The sequence below is a fragment of the Parasteatoda tepidariorum genome, chromosome 3 (assembly GCF_043381705.1).
Source record: "Parasteatoda tepidariorum isolate YZ-2023 chromosome 3, CAS_Ptep_4.0, whole genome shotgun sequence".
NCBI lineage: Eukaryota > Metazoa > Arthropoda > Arachnida > Araneae > Theridiidae > Parasteatoda > Parasteatoda tepidariorum.
Window position 1 is genome coordinate 29877973 of NC_092206.1, and position 24335 is coordinate 29902307.

Here is a 24335-nt window from a genome sequence, read left to right on the forward strand (position 1 = left end):
TTTTCTTAACTTGCAACGGAGTATAGTTTTTATTATAAAAAATTCATAATCAACATTCTTTTATTAAAGCAGTTTTAATACCACAATTTTTCCATTTCCAACGTTTCAACTAAACAGCAGTTTACAAATTCAGCAAGGCGGCACTTACATACACTAAGCTTTAGATTCATTTGCTTATATAAATAAGTTCTTTAGTAAACGTGTCTCCATTGTATAAAATTTACTGTGTCAATAAATTAAATAAAAACAAATATTTAAAATCTTTTATTCATTATCGATTAATAATTTAATATGACACAATAACAGTAAACATTATTTTTTTTATCAGAAATATAAACACTTGAGACTTATAGTTACAATTTCGTTCAATCAATTAGTCCCAATGTGTAATTTATTTTCTAATCACATTATTACTATAATTCATATATCGAATTCACAGCACTTTTATGATGAATTTAAAGACCTCTAATGATATTAATTGGTAAAATTTCTTCATTCACTCCCTGGAAAAAAATGTATACAATTTAAAATTTTTGACAACGTTTGAAGTTAGTTCTAGTAACCAAATTTTTTTATGGCAGGTGAGATGAAATTTTATATTTATCATTATAATTAAAATAATATGTTGATCGCGGCAAATCATCAAATATATATCCTACGGTACTGAGACATAAAACATATTCACAAAAAAATGCCAAATTATTGTGAAGATTGTTTGAAAAATTAAACAATAAGAAGAGCACAAAAATTTGGTTTTAATAATTTAATTATTAAATTATACGTACAGATAAAATTTTAAAAATATGCAGCTCCTTAATTACTTTTGATTAAATAAAGAGATTTTCACGAACTAACGTGAAATTGTAATATTTTGTGGGGTGAATGTATGTTAATTAATTAGAACAGACAATATAAGGGACAAAATCAGGCACAAAAAGTACTCTATCTGAATACACGCATTTTTTTCACGCACTTTTTAATCAGATTCATCAACTTAAAGGGGGGTGGAAGGCTATAATCTGCTAAATACCGGGGCTAAAGAGAATAGAAGGGCTGGTTCACTCTTTTGAAGAAACTCTCGCCGCGCCAATCCTCCGATTTTCTCTAGTGACGTCACTTTGGCGCAAAGCTCGCACTTTTACTTCAAGAACGGAGCGTTCGGCCTTATTAGCTCTAACTAATATTGGAGCTAAGACATTTGTTATTTTCTATGATGACTTTCCTCAGTTTTTGCAGTGAATTTACAAGAATTTAAAACTATTATCGAAGTGCTAGTTTGCGCGATTGCAACTTGCAAAAATTCTGATAGAAAAACAAAAGGAAAAAATATAATTTTCCGCGTGTTCCCTAAAGTAAATGAACAACTATGTAAGGAATGGATTCCGAAATGACACAGTTAATATAAAACAGCAATACGTTTATTCTGTCGTAAAGAACTTTTATAAAAATTCATTATCTAAATAGAAACCGCCTCGCTACTTCATAAAGAAAGGCAGGTGAAAAGAATTAAAAAATAGATAAAGTCAAAGAAAATTAAAATGTAAGTAAAAAGTATAAATAAAATATATAGTATATAGTTGAAATTCTCCTAATTTCATAACATATTTTTTAATGTAGTTATTCTAAATATTTATGATTTTTTTAAAAAATTATATTCTCTTCAATTTAAATATCTATAAATTATATCATCGTAAATTTAAATGTCTATAAACAATTGTAAAATTTCTAATGTCATTATGAACCTAAATTATTATTTTGTTTCAGTAATTAGCGTTTAAGGTTGATGTTTCCTAATGATTAAGTATGAACAAATTGCTATTAACGACATATTTTAAAATCAGGGATTCTAAATTTAACTTAACTTATCGTTATAAAAGAATATGTAGATAAAAAAAGTGTCGATACATGCTTTCATTTTTCTTAATAATTAAAGTTAAAACTGAACTTTTTAAAATAAAGTATTTATAGTGTCATTTTCGCCAACTTGTAAAACATTTTTATAAGTTTAAAATGGTATTTTTTTTAATATAATGGCCAATAAAGTTTTTTTGAACTATGTTTTTGAACGGAAATAATGTGTTAATTACGTAAAGTTTGAAAGCTAATAACCAGAAAAAGTCTAAACTTATTTTTACAAAGAGAAAGATGCTAAGTTATCATAATATCTTTTCTTGCGATCTCCGAGATCTGTGGATACAGTGACGTCATGAGGAGTGAAATCGTAGCTTCAGCTCTAAGAGCGGAATGAACTAGCCCTTCTATTCTCTTTAGCCCTGGCTAAATACGGTCTTGGTAAAAGTGTGTGCGAAATTATGGCCCCCTTATTGTTAATTTTATTTCTCCCGCATTCAGGCGATCAAGAGTTTTGAGATTCAAAAATCCAAATCCGACGAAGAAAAAAAAAGTTTGTTTTGGAAAAAGAATGTTTTTTGTTAGATTTCGTAATTTCAAGCAACTGCCACTCTAAATAAATAGCATAAAACCCACCCCTGAAAATTCGAAAATTACATGTTACTACGGAAAAAGCCGTTAAAGCTTTCTTCATTTTTAATTATGCACGCATAATGAAAAATAAAGGGTTAACTTAATTAGATTGAAAGAAATGGCGCTTGGTACCATTAAGAAATTTTAAGAATTTTTCTCAAAAATTTAAGGAAATAAAATAATATGATTATAAATTCTGTATAGGCAATTTATAATGTAAATTTTTTTCTTTTAAGATTTTAAATAATTTACATTTATTTTTGCTTAAACTGGCGAAAATTTATTTGGATTACGATAAAATGATATTTTTCAAAGGTTTAAAAGCAATCAAGTGCATAGCATTGAATTCCTTTTTTAAAAATGCTGAATGCAGAACTATATCGGCACTACTTTAACAGGGAAAAATCCGTCAAAATTCAAATATATCACCCACCATATTTTTCTCATTTTAATATGGTGATTAAATAACCTTTTTGAATTTGCATGTAAAAATTAAATACCACTGATTAAGAGCCAGTCTTCGATTTCAATTTTAGTTCTCAAATTTACTACAGTTCCCCCTAAAATTTCCGCTTATAAAGTAAATCATTTAGAACAGAGATGGTCAAACTACGACCCGCGGGCCAACTGTGGCCCGCTGAAAGATTTTCCCGGCCCGCGGATAGAATTTTAACTTGCGGATCCGTGGCAAATATAAACAAAATACATTATCCATTTTCTTGTCTACTTTGTTTAAAGATATTTTTGTTCTTTCTTAACAAAGTACTGATGAATTGATGGAAGTAGTTAACACAGGCAGCATCAATTGGTAAAATGTTGAAAACACTGGATCTAACGAGTGTTCGTCTTTTTAGAGGAGCTAATATAGGTGAATTGTACTTCACATGTGGCAGACTGTGCATTTTTAAGTTCCAACGAGCGGATTTTTCTTCCAACGAACGAGTTCCAACGAACGAGTGTTTGTCTTTTTTAAAGAGCTAATATAGGTGAATTGCACTTCACATGTGGCAGACTGTGCATTTTTAAGTTCCAACGAGCGAATTTTTCTTCCAACGAACGAGTGTTTGTCTTTTTCGAGGAGCTAATATAGGTGAATTGTACTTCACATGTGGCAGACTGTGCATTTTTAAGTTCCAACGAGCTGATTTTTCTGCCGGGGCGAAATATAACATTATTTATTGCGTATGGAAATATTCCGCACATATAACGTCATTGTAAATAATGATGAAATTATTAAATGTATAAAATTGCTTGTGTTTTTTTAGTTATTTGTAAAAAAATTTTTAACATTTTTTACATATCTTCTTTGTCATATGACCAACTTGAATATTAAGATGCAAGGGAAAAATCAATTCATCGATGATATCTGGGCCCATCTCAAACCTTTTAAACTGAAGCTTAATCTGTTTTCTGGGCAGCTAGCTAAGAACGACTTATTTTATTTCACGAAGTTAAATTCTATACCCTCAGCAAATAAGGAAAAGCTTAAGAATTAAGAAAATGGCTTGAAAAAATTCCATTTTGAATTTGAACGCAGATTTCATGATTTCAGTGCCCTTCAGAACAGAATGGCACTGAACAGAATATCTAATTCTAATTCTGTTGAATGGCATTCAGCAGATTTAAATATTTTTACCATGCCTTTCAACGTTAATTGTGAAACAGTGAAGTCGGATTCGCAGATTGAATTAATTGAGTTGCAATCTAACTACCATTTGAAGCAGTTGTTTCTAAATTGCCAAAGTTTGAGTTTTACAAATCATTACCAAAAGCTAGTTTCCAAAATTTAACATCTCATGCCCAGACAATCAGTGCTATGTTTGCTTCATCTTATATATGTGAACAAATGTTTTCAACTATGAACCTTAGAAAAAATCATTTCAGAAGTAGACTAACAGACAAGCATTTAACCTCGTTCCTTAAAATTATCACATCTCCCTTCGAACCTCAATATAAGAAATTGTTAAAAATGAAATCGCAATTTCATTCATCTCATTAAACAGTTAAATTAAAACTTGTATATCGTTTTTTTTTTTTAAATTTTTATTTTAGAAGTTTTTACTCGGCCAGCCAAACTCTTTTTTCTCGATTTTTTGCTTTCCACTAAAAAAGTTTCCCCATCCCTGGTTCAAAATCAGGAAGTCAGACATTATAACTATATTGCTTAAACTAGTTTTTTGTTTTCAACTGATTCAGCTTAGATACTTAAAATTACAGGTTATCAACAACTAAGTGTTTACCTTTGTGTCTATAAGCTCAAGTACTTTCGTTAAATCTTTAGCTTGATTAACATCCAATTGCTGATCTTTAATTTTTTCAAAACTTGGATTAGTTCTAAGCACTTGAATCATACGTTTCGCACAGTACCTACAACAAAATTAATCTTCATAAATTTATTTTAAAAGAAACTTATATTTTAGTATTGCAAAATAGGTTACAATTGTGATACCTAATTATAGGACACTGGCAGATTTTAGTACCAATACTTTAAATTGTATATATAAAACTTTTAAATCAAAAGATAAAACAGAAGCTTTTACATTGCAATTCTAAAGCAGACATTAAAAATAAAAAAAATCTGAAATTAATACTGAAAGATATTAATGAATAATACCTTTTATTCATTTTATAGAAACCTAAATTAATTAACGACATGAATATGAAACTGCTATTAAAAAATTCAGAAGGCGTTGGAAGGCCAAATAAAAAATACTTTTTATTATTCAAAAGCAACTATTATAACAAAATATTAATTGCTGAAATTAAAGCTTTATTAAGAAATAAATAACTAAAATTTTAGAATTTTTATGTTAATATCTTTATGATCTGTTTAGTTTAACTTCTACTTAAATGGGAACTCAAATTTCAAATTTCATCCGTTTCGACGAAACCATTTCCTGGAAAATCATTCGAGCAAACTTTAAGTCAAGCTAAGAAAACACTACCATGAAAGAGTTGAAAATTTTTCGATAAGTTAATGTCTTCCTGACTATGTTAGTTTTACTTTCACCGTGAATTATGGATACTCAAATTTTACAAAATTTTCTTTATTTTAATGTAATTCTTTACTTGTAAATTATGAAAGTGAATATTTTGTCAAATAGAAGAAAATGTAATCATCACTAGGTTGATGGTAAGAATTTCAAGCATTATTAATTAGGAATTACAACATAAGAAATAACAAGTGAATGAGTACAAGTATGAAAAAGGAGTATGTTGTGTTATAGAATTGTTCGTGATGTTATAAAAGACGTAATAATACTATTTGTGATGTCATACTGGATTTATTGACGTTAATCTCAACCACCTTTTCCATACAATTGATTGAAAAAGTATATTACAATACCAATCGAACGATAATACGAATAGAACGAATATTACAATACGAATACGAATAAAATATACAGTAAAATGTGCCGAAAAAGTAGGGCTAAAATAGGCGAGAAGCAGCAAAAGTTTTCAGAATGCTTTAATATGACACAAGTAAGGAAGCAGTTTCATCAATTTAAGCCTTTCGTCATAGCATTTGTATTTTGTCAAAATGAGGGTTAAAAATTACAAACTTCAGTTTCAGAAACTATGAATCATCAAACGTGAATACTTCATTCCTAAAATTGTTAAACTTTTTTTAACATTAAAATACCAGAGGGAGGCTTGTCGCGGCGACGAGTCAAAACTTTCTCAACTAGGTGGCAATTATTTTTCTGTTGCATAAGATCTTTTAACAGATCGTAAATACTTTTGCATCACTAATTCCAAATCTGAAATCGTTTTGTCCCGACAAGCTCCAGTTTTTTTAAATGGCATTGTTTAGTCGAAATGTGCTAGTTTAAAGACGTTATGCATAACAGGAGGTAAAAACGATATACTTCTAGAGGAGTTAGGCCACATCATCGATATACTTCTAGAGGAGTTAGGCCACATCATCATGGGGTTTAAAATTACATAGACACCCATGTACGGAAATATCATAATACGCCGTTAGGGACACTTCTTATTATGAGATGTTTTTTTCGTGTGCTTCTGAACAGGTCAAAATAGGTAAGCTCCCCTATCTACGTATGAGGACAGTTTCGGACGTGGGTTTCTATGCAATTTTAGTCCTGATAATGTGCTGTTTAACTCCTCCAAAAGTTTGTCTAAACTTTTACGCGACTCAGTGTTATTAACAACGCCTTTAAACTTGTACAATTCGAAGAAAATAAACTAAAAATGTTATTTAAAAGAAATTTGTAGCCATAGGAGCAAAGTTAATTTCAGATTTGAAATTCCCACAACTGAATCAGGCAATATCAAGTATTATGCATTGAGACAAATAATTGCAAAAAATTGTTTCCCAGAGTAATATTAATTTATTCATACACATTATAATAAATATCGAGAAAACATTAGCAGTTTACTACAGGGGTAAATTAAAAAAAAAAAACTATTTCTCGATTCACATGTAGTTCGTAATAGATGACTTGTTTCGGCATTTTAAATTTTCATATGCCAGAAATTCTTTTTTTTTTTTAACAAAAAGAAAATAAACTTAATCACGAATCCAGTATTAATTTACATAGTTGAAAATAAATTACTAAAATGTTTAAATTAAGTTATACTTACCGACAGAAATCATAAATTTCTACTCCTTATTTATTAAAATTTGATTTTCTTCAAAGCAACAAATTGAATTGAATTGTATTTTAAATAAACAGCTCGAAACAAAAGACGCATATTTCAAGAACTTTTTAAATCTATTTGGCATTTCTCGCTCTTTTGATTACATTATGTAGGGTGCTTTTTTATTTTTAAATTTTTGTCTAAAAACATACATTAGAGGGCATAAATTACTCTATAAACGAGAAAAATACCATCAAAATATTCCGAGCTACTAGTGATGAAGTTAGGATGACATACATTTAAAGCAGTTTGATTTCCCAGTGAAATTTGAAGTAGTTTCTAATAATCACCATCAAAGTAATCTGTCTGTTTCTTCAGACAATCAAACAAGTTTTGATGTTTTCAGACTCGAATTTTTTTAAATAGTGCTGTTTTTCAGATTTCGATAGTGTTTAGTTTTTTTCCACATTTAAATATTGATTTGAGACACCTAAAATGTATACTTTTTTGACACAGATTCTGAAAACACATTATAAGTGCAGTCATTGTAGAACATTCTGTTTTTTTTTCTTACTGAAAGCAAATTAAAAATGAAATATTAAAAAGAGGTATGTAATAAATGTATTCAGTACCTAGTAATAGCTGATGAATCAGTCACAAAAAACGATGCACATTTCACCATCTGGCTTGCAAGGTTCTGTGAGATGGGATCAAGTGTGCCTATTTTATCAGTAAGGATCGCTAAGAACTGAGCAGCAATTTCTCTGGAGGCTTTATTGGGATGCCTAAAGAAACAGGAAATAAGCCATGCATAAACATAATAGTGCAACTTAGCTCAAGATATTGAATTAACTCAATATCCGAAACAGATTAAGGAAAAGAGACAACATGCAGACATTCTAATTTTGAGTAAACGCTCTTGGAAGAACCTAATTGCTGAGATATTAGGGGAACCGGAAAGTAATGTCGTTTCGGTGCATTTGATAGTTGTTATCAAGATTTTATTTTAATCAATAATGTATTCACCCTCGTTAGCAACAACCTTTCAATACCGGATCGAAAATAAATCGAAATGGATCGAAAAAAAAAATGATTTGGGTTTTAAGTCTAACGAATATTTAATGAGCCGAAGCGACATTACTTACCGGTCCCCCTAATAGTTTTAACTGATAAATGAAATATTTAAATTCAGAAATTGGACACAAATAAAGACGTGGTTTCTCAAAAAAAAATTAATAATTTGGCGACGCTTTTCTACTTACGTGAAAATTATTAAAATAATTGGTACTTTTAAATTTTGACCTATTTTCAGGAGGCCAAACATTGCAGCTTTGAAGTAAAATTTTATTTAAAAAAATTTTTAAATCAGAAAATCCTTCCATCTTCTCAAAACTAACACTTTCTTCATAAATGTCTTAGAGCTCAATGGCTAAAAAGAGACAGAAGAGTGATGTTTAATTGAATACCTGCTAGTGACGCCGTTGTAGGTAAATCGTGGCATTTGTTGATTCAGAAGCCAATCAGGTTTGACACACGCGTGTGACGTCGGGTACGTGTATCCAATTAAATCTGATTTAAATCACATGGTTAGGCATAATCACTTCACTTCTTTTCGAGATGCAAATACCCAGTTGTTGCAATTATAAAAGTAGCACATTACTCGTTAAAAAAGCGTTACTTCATAGAATGGAGGCTTCGAAAAATAAATTTTGATGGATTTGGATATCTGATTCAAAATTTTGGATGAGTAGTCACAATTTTGGAAGACATTAGTTTAATCAGAAGACTGTTAGAAATAAATCTGCACCTGCTTACTACAGTAAATATTATTCGCCGTAATGGTTTATTATAATTTTTATTTAATTACAATTGTAAAACTTATACCTTTAAAGAATGTATTTTTTTTATATAATTTTAAAATTATATGAGTTAAATAAATAAAATGAGATCAATGAATTTTTAAAAAAAAAAGTTTTAATTTTGAATTTTTATTAATCGAGATCTTTTTAACTAATTTCATTCGAAATTTCGCCTTGGTAATTCAGCATTGATTTAAATTGTGTAAAAAATGTATAAATACGTTATATTTACGAATATGTTACACTATTGCGAACATACGTTAAACTAAAACGATTCGAGCAATTTCTTTAGTGTATAACGCTTTTTATTTTTCTATCAGTACAAGTATTGTAGATTATAGAAATTGTTTGAAATCAACTGGGTCAGTTTATAACAACATTCGTTGTGAAAAATAATTTGAATTTATTTTATCTTTTTGTTAAGTTAAAAAATTTCATAAATGTACGATAGTAGAAAAAGGTGTGAAAAATAACGCTCGAATTTCTTAAGAAATTAAAACTGTTTAAAAATATCTTTTTGAACAATACAAAAAAAGCAATTAACTGCCTTTCGTAAATACTTCTTCAATAAGTAACTAAGTAAAAAATTGGCAAATAGAGGTTGACAGTAGAAATATGCTTTAGATGTAAAAAGAAAAAAAATGGAAGGGAGATTTTACGTAGGATTCCTAAAGAAAGCTGAAGAGAAGACGCCACTAGTTTTAGAGAGAAAATTTAAACGCAATAAGCAAAATTAAATGTTTTTATCGATTTAAATTTGTAAGTTTAAAAGACAGACTTACATTTCTATATTATTTTTTAGCTTCTGAATTTGTTGTTATTACTTAAGAGCGATAAGAATATATTAACTCACCTTCCCCCTTCGACTACAAACGCTTGTGCAGCTTTTTGTGGTGAAGAGGATTCGACTACTTTGAATAAACTCTCAATTACAAGTCTGAAATATGAAGCGAGTGTCCTGTTGCTGGATTTCATCAAAAGCGAGTTAAGCACCATTCGCAGTTTCTGTAAAATAAAATACATTTGATTGAAACTCGTGTAAATGAATTTCTTATCCTCATTATGAAACATGATTCAACCAAGTTGGCAACCGAAATCGGGCAACAATGACATCTAGAACGTGTAATGATTATTAAGAACATGGTAATCATGATTGCAGGAATTTTTATTTTCGGGTTCAATTAAAAACCTAAATTGAAAAGTAGTCCCATCCTACTCATGAAAGAAAGATGGAGTTAGTCTCACTTTCATGTTCAAGCACTGCAAAAAAATTTCAGTGTATATTTTCTACCATTTTTGGTCTGGGGGCAAATTAAAATTTTTTACAATGCATGAAGCCATATTTTTTTTAATTTGTTTTTTCCCTGTCATAGTTTTATTTATTCATATTTATTCATTCATTCTTTTTTTGCTTGTTTGTTTGCTGACAACACACTTTTCCATGCACATTAAAATCAATTTATGGCTTCATTGCAAAATCATTTCATTTACAAAAACAAGCACATTTTTAGAAATATACTCGAACTAATCCTTTCAAACAATTATCATTTCATCAATTTTAAATAATTTTTTGCACCTTAACTACAGTTCCTTACTTAAAAATTTACTTAATTTACATCAACACTAAAAATGGTAGCACCTATACACCAGATTTCTTTTTACAGTGCGCAAAGCATTTCTAAATTTTACTAAAACTGATACATCTTTATCAAATTTCTACTATCAAATGAAGGAAACAACAAATTGAACAAGATATGATTTTAAGGTTCCGTATCTCAAAATTAAACAAATAAGAAGAGGGCCCACTATTCGAATAAGACCAATTTGTTTTCAAATTAACGTAATTTCTATTACTTCCGCAGCCGTTTATCAACTAATCAGCTTATAATATACAGTTACAGTTAAATGAGTAATCTTGATTACACATAATTATATAGCATTATTTAATACAAAAAACTGCAATATCGGCGATTTCCTAGAACTGATCTGAAAATATTCTGGGAATTGCACGGCCATTTAATATGCTTCAAACGTTCGCAATTAGGAATTCTCTTTAATTCTGACTTCAGCATTTGTTTTCAATGAGTTCTTAAACATTAAATCTTCTTTCTAAAGCTTCTTTGGTTTGAAATTTCACGGAAATGAATAATTCCCCATACTCTTAGGCGGTATTTCATTGGTCTTAGTTAAAAATTATGGTTGTCTAATTGCACTAGGTTCATAAAAATTAATATTTTTTCATTAATTAAAATTATGGGATATATTTTTTTAATTATACAAGTAAGTTGAACGAAGTTTAACTTTCATAATGCCCATGTCATGCGTAAATGGTTGTTTTGATTTTGTTTTCGAAGATAAGATTTCCACTGTTAGCATATTAGTATATTAGTTAGTACCTTATTTATATTAGGACGTTAGCGTTCTTAAGTGACGGGTGTTCGCAAAGGCACTTATTTTTATTAACATTAAGGCTCCTATACTATCAGAGCTGACCTATCAAGCAATATTGGAGCAAACAAGTTCCCAAGTTAACGTTATGTTAGTATTAGTTACGTTAGGTGCTTACGTTAGCTTTTTGCTCCAAAAATAAATGATAAGTCGGCCTGTCTAATTCAGGGGCTCTAATTAACATAAATTAGATATTTTTAAACAGGAGCATGAACATCGTCAGAATTGACGCATGCGCAATTACTTCAAATTTTACGTACAGGAGCGTGTGGAGTATAACGTAAAAGTGTGAAATCTCTCTAATATTAAGAGACACAAGGAAAATAAGCTCGTAAATTGTGTACAGAGAAAAAAAAAGTTATGCAAAAAGATTAGCTCAACGATGATGAAAGTGTTCCAATATTCATAATTTCTTACATTTTCTAATCTTCTTCCTAAAACTTGGTACATGTAGCCACACGTGAAGATGGCTTTGCCCGCAATTGACTGGCGAATATTTTTCACTTCATTACAAATGGCACTTAAGATTTTGGTGGAATTGTCACAAACTATTTCCGGATGGTGTTTGGTTAATCTAATAACGTTTAACATCGCTTCCTCTTTTAATTTCCTGTAAACAAATAAAATTTAATTTCACACATCATGCTATGCTTCATCGAATTGTTTCCATTTAATTATTCTCCTAGCCGTTCCAGAAATCAATTAACTTCACTTTTTGAAATACCTTTAATTTATGTGTCAAAGCACTTAACACGTACAAGCTTTTAATATTTATAATAAATTTTCCTGATAAGAAAAATTAAAATCTTTTAACATCAATATTTCAAATTAAAAACTTGAGATAATTATGTTACTACGACATCAAGGTACATATTACCACAATTAATTAAGAATTAATGGAGTTAATAGTATGAAAAATCTTCATGGCCGCTGGAAACGAAGCAGTGTCGAAATTTATATTTTAAAGAAACTTTAAAAATTAAGGTATACTATTTCTTCCCTTTATCCCTTTTTTATTTATGGAGTTGATCAACAATTTGTGATGTAAAAAGATCATAAATTTATATTTTCTATCATGGATTTCATTAAAAATTTTTAAACATTGATATTTCAAAAATAGTGATCTTATTTTTATAAAAATGCAAGTCTAAATTAACTAAACACTGATTTTCAAAAATTTGCTTTGTTCCCTAAATTACTGGCTTAGAAAAATATTATTATTAATGTGGGTAGGATAGCAAAATGATACTTCGTGGCAAAAAGAGCACCGCTCATAATGATAACTCAAGTTAATGATAACACCGCTCATAAAATGCCACCAACTGTAACTCATTTATTAAGAATTGTGCATTTCTCTGTGGAATACTACGAGCAAAAACGCAGACGGATGCGTCCCACAGATTCATTATTTTTTTTGTTACTGCGAATTGTGCATTTCTCTGTGGAATACTACGAGCAAAGACACAGACGGATGCGTCCCACAGATTCATTATTTTTTTGTTACTGCGAATTGTGCATTTCTCTGTGGAATACTACGAGCAAAGACACAGACGGATGCGTCCCACAGATTCATTATTTTTTTTGTTACTGCGAATTGTGCATTTCTCTGTGGAATACTACGAGCAACGACACAGACGAATGCGTCCCATAGATTCATTATTTTTTTATTACTCTAATCTATAGTGAAGTTTGGATAATTTACTCGTTAGTTTAGAGTGCGGATACAAACATGACAGTTTATATTTTCAAAAAAGGGATGTGTTTTTAATAAATTGTGAAAAAAGAGAACTGTATACCGTGTGATTCGTTATTTAGGCACAGTGGCCCGTTTCTGGTTTCCATAAGAAATCGCCGAACTATTATTGGGGTAAGTGATGCTTAACTAATAATTAAAACTCGTACTAGCAGTATTGTGGAAATAGGTGCAATAATTATAACTTCCAAACATAGCAGAACAGAGTTAGTTATTTAATTAATTTATTTTTTTCATGGCAGATTGTATGACCAAATAGGATAATTCGAAGTAAGTTTCCATGCCATACGATCCAATTTCGCAGACTGAAGAAAATTCAAAAAGTTATCGAATAAAACCCATATAAATTTGAAATAAATGAAGAAAGCGTAAGTAATATATAGCAGACTCGGCCAATGCACTTTCGCTGGGCAGAGGCTTTATGGATCATGGGTATATCACACGATGGAAATTATCAGCAACGAAACCGACAAGTCAACCGTAAGCGCAATCGTATCCTCCACTTTCGCCAAAAATTGCCCGAAAATCCGCGTCTGATATAGAAATCACAGTTGCCTAAAATATCAGCAACTGTTTTTCTCCGCTGAGAGAAAGAATGTCTATAAATAAGAGCAACTCACACTAGGACCAATCAGATTGTTTGCTTTTTATGACGCTTCAATTCTATGTGATGACGTTTATAAATGTAAATAAACATGGCTGTAACGATGATGAAGATGATGATTGGATGACATTTTGAGTTAATGCATTAAATTAGAACATAAAATTAAACGGATATCAATTCTAGAGCGTCCGTGATTTACTTTTCTTTTCATTACAAACAGCGTTGAGAAAATATGAGATAATAGCATTACGTGAAAAAAATAATTATATCAGCCAAAAGTTAAGATAAGTAGCAAAAAATGGTAACCCTATTACGAGCAACCGTTCAAACAATTAAGCAACCCTATCGGCACCTCCGAACTGAGAAATTGCTTTTAGAATTGAAGATATTCTCTATTTTTTTCTCGTGTATTATCCGTATTAGTATTTCTACTACGATTTCTGTACTACGTAATTCCGTAATATGATTTCTGATGAAGCTGCTTGATACGGATTTCTTTCCACCGTGGATTCCACCCTATTCCGTAACCAACTGAACCTACGACAGCTAAATAGTAATAATAATAATAATAAAAAAGGTTGGAAAAAAACTGGGGTGAAATCCTTGTTTGGGCTTGTTGACTAAGGGGAAAAAAGCACAAATGTCGAGTAACACAGATAGTTCACAGAATGAGACACTTAAGATTCCTAACGTACGAACAAAGATAGTCAAGCAGATTGCAACAAACAACAACGCAAGCGCACGACGTCAAGCAGATTATTTAAAAGTAACAGATTTCTATTGTAACGATATTGTATGCAAGAAGAATTTGAAAAAAGGGACATGATTCATGAACCGTAGTTATCGAGTATAATAACATTGTTTGTAGTTTGAATGCAAACCTTGCTTGTGTATCATTTTGTCCTACAGCAAGGTTATGCAAAAATTGCAACTTTAATTATATTCCGTTACAAATCCTGAAACATAGAGTGTATCTCAAATGCTTTTGCAACACAATGCAGAATTTCAAAAAGAGGGAAATACGTTATATTTATTTAATTTATTTCTATAAGTCAAAGATCAATCTTTAGTCTGATCAAATCAGTCAAAGATCAATACAGAACAATCTTTAATACCCCATTTTGCAGACCTTTATCATTTATATTTGAAATTGTAACGCGAAAAATAAGTACATTTTTTCCTGATTTTTATTCACTCGACCTATTATTAAGCTAACAACGCATAAATTTTCAAAAAAGAATTACAACTAATGCAAGTTATACTAAGTCGTAGCCGCCAAATCATTATAATGTCCTTTAACTTCACTAACGCTGAGGAAAGAGTACTTCAACCAGTTACCAAATTCCCCTCTAAACCTGTTCCCTCTCATGCTTTTTTTAAAAAAAGTTGTTGACAATTTTTCCTCTGAACCTGGTTTTTTTGTTTTTAAATACTCTAGGGATTTAAAAAAATAAAATAAAATACAACCATGACGTTCCGAATAAATCTTCGACTGCTTTTTTCATCGAAGCATCAGCCTCGTCAATGGTTGAATATGGTTTCAACGCATCCACAGTTTTTTCAAATTTCTCAGCCCACAGAGGCATTTCACCTTTCGATGCATATTCAATATCTCTCCTACACGAAAAAAGAAATGTAATTGCTAAATAATAAAATAAAAATAATAAAATAAAAATAATAAAATAAAAATAATAAAATAAAAATAATGAAATAAAATAATAAAAATGTAATTGCTAAAAATATTACAATATCGAGGGAACAAATAAATGAGTGGAAAAATAAATACAGAACGATTTTTTATGTCCGAAGACCTCTTACGCATTTGCGAATGTGTTCGGTTTGTCTTCAATTTTTTTTATAACAGGTTTGAGATGAAAGAAAATATGATGAATTGTGTTATTAAGGGGGCACCGCGCATATGCTCCTAGTCACACTGCACAGGATTACCCTAGATCAATGATCTCCAAAAGGTGTTCCGCGGAACCCTGAGGTTCCGTGGGAGGATCACACAGGCTCTGATAGTTAGTATTTTTTCTTAACTAGCAATAATTATTTTATATCGAGTCAACTATCCATAATTTATCTAATAATTCGGTTGTTTATATGAAATTATCTATGAAAAATTCCAATGAAAAAAACGTATCAAATTTTTTTTTAAAAAAAAGGATTGTTTATCCGAAGACAATATATTGAACAAATTACGCAAACAACAGGCATAAATTAAAAATTTTCTCGTTGAGCTTTCCAACTCAAAAGGAAACAGCTGATTTCAAAAATAAAGAGTTACATTTCTCTGATTACGATTCTCAACGCTTATAACAGTTTTATCTACTTCAACGCAGCAAACGCATTTTTTTTCAGAAAATTCATTTTTTTTCTTTTATTTTTTGTTACTATAATCAGAGCTCCTAATGAACATTTCTTCTTATATTGAATTCCGCAAAAAGAAGCTCGATCATATAGGGATGTATAATTGAAAAAATTTGGAAACTGCTGCTTTAGACGCGAGTACGAACGTTTAGAATCTACATGAACTGCATGTGATTCGCGCATGCACCAGCAGTTCATCCTACACGTAGTTTCTAAACGTTCGCTTGCGTGTTTGAAACTTCAGAAAATGCATATCTCAGCGTATCACCTGTTCTGAAATCAGGTAGGGGTAAAATTTGCTCAAGAAAACAAAAAGTAAATTAAAATAAATAAGTAAAAAAGAAAAATTAAATCTAATTTAATGATATAATGAAAATTTAATTGCATGATCTAGAATAAATTTCGTGAATCAAATATTCGTTATTTCGAAACTGATTTATAAAATTTATTTTATTCTATAATTTTACAAGACAATAATTTTAAATTTAAAAAAAATGTTATGTGGTACCCATATTTAAAAATGAATTAAACATAATCTATGACTTTTTGATTTATATAATTTTAAATCATAAAATTAAATGCCTAAAAATTAATATTAAATATCTTTCGATTCTTCCTATGAAACATGTTTTCCAGAATATTATTCGCAATCCTCTCCTTCCTTTTTGAAAATCAAGTATCGGAAAATATTAGTTCACAAAAAGGACTTTCCTCTGCCTGGATTTTTAGAACAATTACATGACATTGATAAATTACCATATTCAATTTTGCCTCTCAAATTCAGAACATTGCTGCTTAATAAGTGACAAATATAATCGATATATAACTATTGGATTAGAGTGATTCGTTATTTTTTTTTCGGGGATGGGGAATTGCTTCATTTTACACTACTTGAAAAATACCAATAATTACATTTCAAGACCCGGTTTTAATATTCCATATTTAACTAAACTATAAGCAAATAAACTTAATCATTTCAAAGCAGACATTCCAGAAATTGCTTAATACTTCAAACAGCAATGACTAATACGTTACCAAATATTCATAAAAATATTATTGCAGAAAATTTTTTGAGGGCAAATAAAAATTACATATTTTTGGTGGTTTTGAAATACATAAATTAAAGATTCTAGGCTATGTGTGAGGTTTCCTTACACCACATGATAAAAAATAAATTAGAAATATTATTTTAAAGTGCTTACATTCATTAAAATATGATATTTTAGAAATATTTTTCCCAAATATATTTACATGGATTTACTTTTGGAATCAATGTGAAAAATGAATTCACGAAGTATATACATCAGGGGGTCACAAATTAATATTTAAGTGAAGAAAAAAATTGAAATGTTGGAGAAAATCACTAGGCGGATTTGAAAAAAAAACTTTTTGATTAACTGATGAATATTGAAGTTTCTAATTCCCGCCTATTAACTGTGTGACATTAAGTCACTAATGGCGCAGGGGACAGAGAGAATCCCTGGTTTACACGAATTCGGCATCCGGCTTGAACCGACCACAGTGCTGACGTAAAATATCCTCAGTGGTAGACGGATCATGCGTTAAAGTCCCCTTGTCGTCTTACAAACCATGTTTTAGGATTTTCCTCTCCATGAAACGCAAATGCGGTTCCATCAAAAAGTTCTCATCGAAGGCAAATTTTTCCAAATACTTAATCCAGGAGTTCCCTTGTCGTCTGGATTGAGTTCAAAATTATAAGACAACGGAGTGGAACATTAGTAGTCGTAAAAGCGAAAAATTGGGTTGGATTTTTAACGACGGTTGTAAAAAAGAAATAAAAAATCACCAATAATAGTGATACGTTAGGTTTTGTTAACTTTTTTTTAAAATTTCTCCCTTTCTTAAATAATAAAACGTGAATTTTTCTTAAACACTATTTTGATGAAGGTCAATAAAACATGCACAGTAAGGACGTTCATTACGGAACACCACGAACTGAGAAATAATCTTACGGCCAAGGGCATCCGTCCACTTTCGCTCCTTGCTTACGTTGTTTCGTCTTTACTGGCGTCGCTTCGTCTTGAAATGACTGAACTTTTCGGGCTGCTACTATATCCTGTTTTTGTGTGGATTTCTCAATTGAAGATTTGGACTTCTTTACTTCCCTTTTCTGGAAATTAATAATAAAATTATTTTCGTTCAAAATATAAATATTTTCAATGGGTACTGAGAGAACGAACAGTATGAGAAAAACATTTAAATTTAAAAAATTCCCAACAATATTTTATTTATTTAATTTTTTATGGCAGGCACTGAACTTTCCTTCTTCACCGCGGAAGATGCTGGAAGTTGGTTGGTTGGTTCTAATGCCACTTGTCACACGGGCAAGCCAGCTAGGTGAAGCCGAGCAAGTTTAAGGCAGAGTATGCGATTCTTGTTCTTCAGTGGCGCCATCTATGACCAAGAATTCGACTTCTGCCACATCATTCGTCACACCTGTTTATAAGGCGGACCCATTCATACATCCATTCATTCATCCACGGATCGTAATTTTGACCTGAATCAGAGAACCATCGATCTTCAATCCAGTACCCCCAGAGGTGTCGATTTGTTATGGGAATATATAGGACTTTGCTACTCGACAGAATTTTAACGTGCATCAGTCACCAACTACACGGAGAGTCTTCGGCCGGCGGGGTTCAAATCCACAAACTCTCGGACATGGGCCCAGAGCCCTACCGACCAGGCTATTCCGGCCCTCCCAGTGGGCACCTGTGAACTTAAGTGACGGAGTCGAGCCAGCACTGCACACTGCCACAGATACCCATTCATATAGTGGGCGACATTCACACATCACACAGCAGAGAGAGAGAGAAACATCCATGCCCTGAGCGGGATTCGAACCCGCAACCATTGACTTCCCAGTCAGGCACGCTGACCGCTCGGCCACCTGACCGGCTTTCCAACAATGTTATGAGTATAAAACTTTAAGAACTGCATGCCAGTAAGCTATCAGCAATAATAATAAAAGAAAGAGTTTGCGGTTGTCTCTACAAACTCCAGAACTACCCTTTTTAAACTACTAAAACTTAGACAGCGAGAGCAAAAGGTAATTTTAGTCCGTGAACTTGAAAATCGCTCATAAATATTAATTATTAAGTTTGGGAGAGAAGTGCATAAAAATGAATTTCTCTCATATGTTAACGATAAAACACTGCTGTAAATGGATGGTGATTTTTTTGAAATTATATAAAAGATAAAATTAACGATGTTTGCAAGCTTACAGCTCTATTTAATCCAGCGAACGTTCTTGTATAATTCTCCCATCACGAGTTGACATGTGCCTAGGGAAAATCGGGAGGATTACTTATTCTCAGGGCTAAAGAGAATAGAAGGGCTAGTTCACTCCGCTCTTAGAGCTGAAGCTACGATTTCCCTCCTCATGACGTCACTGTGTCCACAGATCTCGGAGATCGCAAGCAAAGATATCATAACTTAGCATCTTTCTCTTTGTAAAAATAAGTTAGACTTTTTCTGGTTATTAGCCTTCAAACTTTACGTAATTAACACATTATTTCCGTTCATAAACATAGTTCAAAAAAAACTTTCTTGGTTATTATATTAAAAAAATACCATTTTAAACTTATAAAAATGTTTTGCTAGTTGGTGAAAATGACACGATAAATACTTTATTTTAAAAAGTTCAGTTTTAACTTTAACTATTAAGAAAAATGAAGGCATATATCGACACTTTTTTTATCTACATATTCTTTTATAAAGATAAGTTAAGTTAAATTTAGAATCCCTGATTTTAAAATATGTCGTTAATAGCAATTTGTTCATACTTAATCATTAGGAAACATCAACCTTAAACGCTAATTACTGAAACAAAATAATAATTTAGGTTCATAATGACATTAGAAATTTTACAATTGTTTATAGACATTTAAATTTACGATGATATAATTTATAGATATTTAAATTGAAGAGAATATAATTTTTAAAAAAAATCATAAATATTTAGAATAACTACATTAAAAAATATGTTATGAAATTAGGAGAATTTCAACTATATACTATATATTTTATTTATACTTTTTACTTACATTTTAATTTTCTTTGACTTTATCTATTTTTTAATTCTTTTCACCTGCCTTTCTTTATGAAGTAGCGAGGCGGTTTCTATTTAGATAATGAATTTTTATAAAAGTTCTTTACGACAGAATAAACGTATTGCGGTTTTATATTAACTGTGTCATTTCGGAATCCATTCTTTACATAGTTGTTCATTTACTTTAGGGAACACGCGAAAAATTATACTTTTTCCTTTTGTTTTTATATCAGAATTTTTGCAAGTTGCAATCGCGCAAACTGGCATTTCGATAATAGTTTTAAATTCTTGTAAATTCACTGCAAAAACTGAGGAAAGTCATTATAGAAAATAACAAATGTCTTAGAATATCTCGCAAAAAGAAATGATCCAATATTAGTTAGAGCTAGTAAGGCCAAACGCTCCGTTCTTGAAGTAAAAGTGCGAGCTTTGCGCCAAAGTGACGTCACTAGAGTGACGTCGGAGGATCGGCGCGGCGAGAGATACTTCAAAGGAGTGAACCAGCCCTTCTATTCTCTTTAGCCCTGACTTATTCTAGCACTTTAGTAAGTGCAGGAAAAGAAAATCGAAGCGAAAGAGAAGGAAAGTCAATATAGACACCTTATTTGGATCACGTTTTGACTTCCTCGACCAACGAAAAGTTAACTCTTCAGCTAAGCTGGTCTTGGTTTAATACACTCATTGCTATCAAAATTGGAAAGAGCTGTCAGAATGAAACGAAATTTTGCATCCGTAAGTACAACGTTAATACAAGTAAGTGATTAAAATATCAAAGCATGATGTTTATTTCTTGCAGGAAAAATATAAATGGATGGAGGTTTTAGTACCCTTTTGGGCTTCCTCTAGCGTGAATTCAGGAGGCAAAACCGTTGTACACTAAGGCAAACAAGTCTATTATGGTGTCCTGCTGTATCTCGTTACATACTTGCTATGAAAAAGCCATAAAAACACCACTAAATCGACTAAACTCGGAGGCTGTCGAACTTGCCGTCATAAATGATCCCAGATATATTCGATCGGTGACAAATTTGGGTATAGAGCCGGCCAAGGAGGGATGGTAATGATGCGGAAGCATTTCTGTGGCACTCTTCCTGTGTGTGGATGAGCATTGCTTACTGAAAAAGGGTTTTCGAGAACTCTGTCAGGAGTAGCAACACATGTGACGGAAAGCTGTCACGAACGTACCGCTAGACTGTCATGACGACGTGGATCAATATTAGGAGTAATCGTGAGTCGGATACGATGACAACCCATACCATCACACTGGCTGTAGAAGAGATGTGGTGTATATGTAGAACGATGTATGTTGAATGTTGCAGATTTGTAATTCTAGAAATAGCATTTTCAAAGATTGAAGTTAGGAGTAAATATTCACGATATTTTTGTACGCTCACGATATAGCTAACACGACATAGCTATCTAAAGAGATAACTAGCGATAACTGGGCTATAAAATGTATGCTGTAATATTGTAGATCGGTAATACTTAAATAAGTAACCTAATGGAAGAATAGAAAAACATGAGGAGAAACTTGGTGAAGTAGAATTTTCGGATTGCTGAGTTTACAAACATGTGATGGTCAACTGGAAATACCGAACTTTATTTTGCCAAGTGCTTAAAGAAAACCAAACCCGTTTTCAATCGAAAAATATGTTTAAAAAAAGTTAGCTTCTAAAACTTTCTGTCAAAAATCTTTCTCAAACTTTCCACCATTTGCTTCGAGCTTGTTATTCTACTAAGTTTTTCTCAAAAAATAACGCATGTTTAGTAAAATTTAATTTGGCTGTAAAAAAAAAGTTTTATTAGTAGTATCACATGATTTGCTTACCTTTACGCGAGGGTTTTCTTTTGTTTTTGGTGAAACATAATCTTTTTTCGAACACAAAACTGATTTTGAATCGTTCTCTGAAAAATCGACTTTTATTCTCGTCTTAGTGGATAACTGTCTCTGCACTGTCGGTGGCGTTCTAAGTAACTCTCTCCCCTTTTTAAATGGAGAAGACTCTGCTTCATTCGGACAAGGCGTCTGGGCTGTTTCAGTATCTGAGATGTCAGATTTCTCTTCTATCAAATCAACCACGGACTCAATTTCGCTTTCTTCTGTATCGCCATTCTCTGTGGCAGAAACAGCATCGATATCGACATTTGGATCGTTCTTAGCATCGTCGGCGTGTTCTGAATTTCGAATACTTCGTCTTTTCAATTCGATCAACTCCGTGAAAGAATGTTTCGAGTTCTTATTCAAATAAGTCTTGTAATCTTTTCCAGTTTGGGTAATTTGAGACGACTTTTCGTCGAGGCTTTCTTGGATGGCAGAAGTTGACACGATTGATGCCGCAGACTGACTGAATTCATTATCTTCACTTACTTCTCGAACGCTTATCATTGTTTTTGATGCTGATACACTCTCAATATTAAACTGTTGAGGATCCAAATTCTCGATTTTGCACGTAGGCTGCGTACTCTTTGGCTGCAAAATTTATATGGATTATAGTTTACAAGGTACAGTTTCCCAATTTTTAATTGAGAAATTAAGATGAATGAATTATCTTGTAGAAGGTACATTAAGATAATAAAACAATGTCAGTTTTTCTGAATATTTTTCCTAAAAGCAGAACTATATCTAATGTCCTGCGACAAGGCTTATGATATTACAAATGTTTTACGTGTGCCGTTAAAAAATGAGCCTTAATTAGTTAAATATCATATTACGTATAAATGACAACATAATTAAAAATAATCATTAGCAACTCATAACATTTTCATCACTCCCCCCCCTCCTAACTTGGGCATAAATTAATCAGCTCCAAACATGAGTTGTTCTGCATGAAATTCTGATTGTTCTGCGACGTTCTTTGCAGTTTTGAGTACTTTCTGCTACTACTTTACAAAACAACTAATACTAAATTTCATTTTAATAAAAAGTAAATCGGAACAAGTATTAATATGTTATTAAAAGTCAATCAATAATCGATCAAATCAAAGCCAAATTGATATTTAGTTCACCAAAAGTTTTGCTACCATGAATATTTTCCCACTGATATAGACGCTATGAATACAATTTAGAATCGAGATTTTTGAAGTGAAACTTCTAATGCGACTTCCAACAACGTTGCGTTAAACGTTTAACGAAACCATGGCAACGAGCTGCCTGTGATCCTTGCAGGAGATTTTAATGTGAATTTCTCGTTACCTGAAGCTGAAACATTATTAACCTTCCTTAAAGACAAATTTGGATTGGAAATGATAAATGGTAGGAATGATTCAACAACCAAAGGGGGAACTACCATTGATGCAGTTTTTGCAAGAAATATTGAAAAAATAGAACTCAAACATTTCGTATCTAAGCAATGTTAATAAAGTTTGTCTTAAAGAAACAATATGATTTCACTAAAAATCAATTTCTACCCCTACCTATTTTCATTTCCACATTACGAAGTTTCACTTCTTCCCCACGGAGGGACTCCACGCACTACTATTTTTAAAATGCGGTACATTCAAATACCACTTACTCTGGATTCTATTTAACAGTTGGTTATTTTTAACTGTTTTTACTGGTCCCTCTGTTCTGCCTGTTATTCTTAACCTTTAACACCGTTTTTCTTTAAACGTAAATAAGGGCTTAAATGATACCATCATTCACCTGACATTTTCTATAATTTTAAACCATACTATTCAGCTTCCGAAAAGCGTTAAAAAATTGCTGTTCTCGCCCATGATGCTCTGTCACTTAACGTAGTGCCTATTGGATAAGTATTACATGGTTTAAATAAACATCACTGGCGTCAAGAATAGTTTGGCAATTTTTTGCGACTCCATGTTGACTCATTGTTGTGGTCGCATAATTTTGCATAAAATTTAAAAAGTGAGACAAACTACCTGTAAAATTATTTCATGAATATGTACCTTTTATGATAAAAATGCAGCTTTTTTTTAAAATCGAAATTTGCTACTTGAGTTTCGAGTAATATTTGCTAAGCCAGATATAACTAAGATTTTATTATTTTTTTTAAAAATAAAGTTTAAATATTTAACTGAGAAAATCTGAATACATTAGTCTTAACTTTCTTGATTCAACATTTCGAAAAATTATTATTTAAATATTATGTAACTTTTATGTAATGTGACATAAATACAATGCGC

The 24335-nt window shown here is 31.4% G+C and overlaps 1 protein-coding gene across 1 annotated transcript in view; it reads right to left on the minus strand.

Moving 5' to 3' along the window:
* Positions 1-239: 239 nt before the first annotated feature.
* The window catches only part of LOC107456062 (uncharacterized), a 61621-nt gene continuing 37525 nt past the window's right edge, over positions 240-24335 (minus strand). The window contains exons 7-14 of the mRNA XM_016073821.3: positions 22021-22662; positions 18094-18251; positions 15218-15367; positions 11811-12003; positions 9799-9950; positions 7719-7871; positions 4725-4851; positions 240-503 (exon numbers count right to left, since the gene is read on the minus strand). Of these exons, the coding sequence (XP_015929307.1) occupies positions 456-503; positions 4725-4851; positions 7719-7871; positions 9799-9950; positions 11811-12003; positions 15218-15367; positions 18094-18251; positions 22021-22662 (1623 nt within the window). The 3' untranslated portion in view covers positions 240-455. The remainder of the gene's footprint in view (positions 504-4724; positions 4852-7718; positions 7872-9798; positions 9951-11810; positions 12004-15217; positions 15368-18093; positions 18252-22020; positions 22663-24335) is intronic.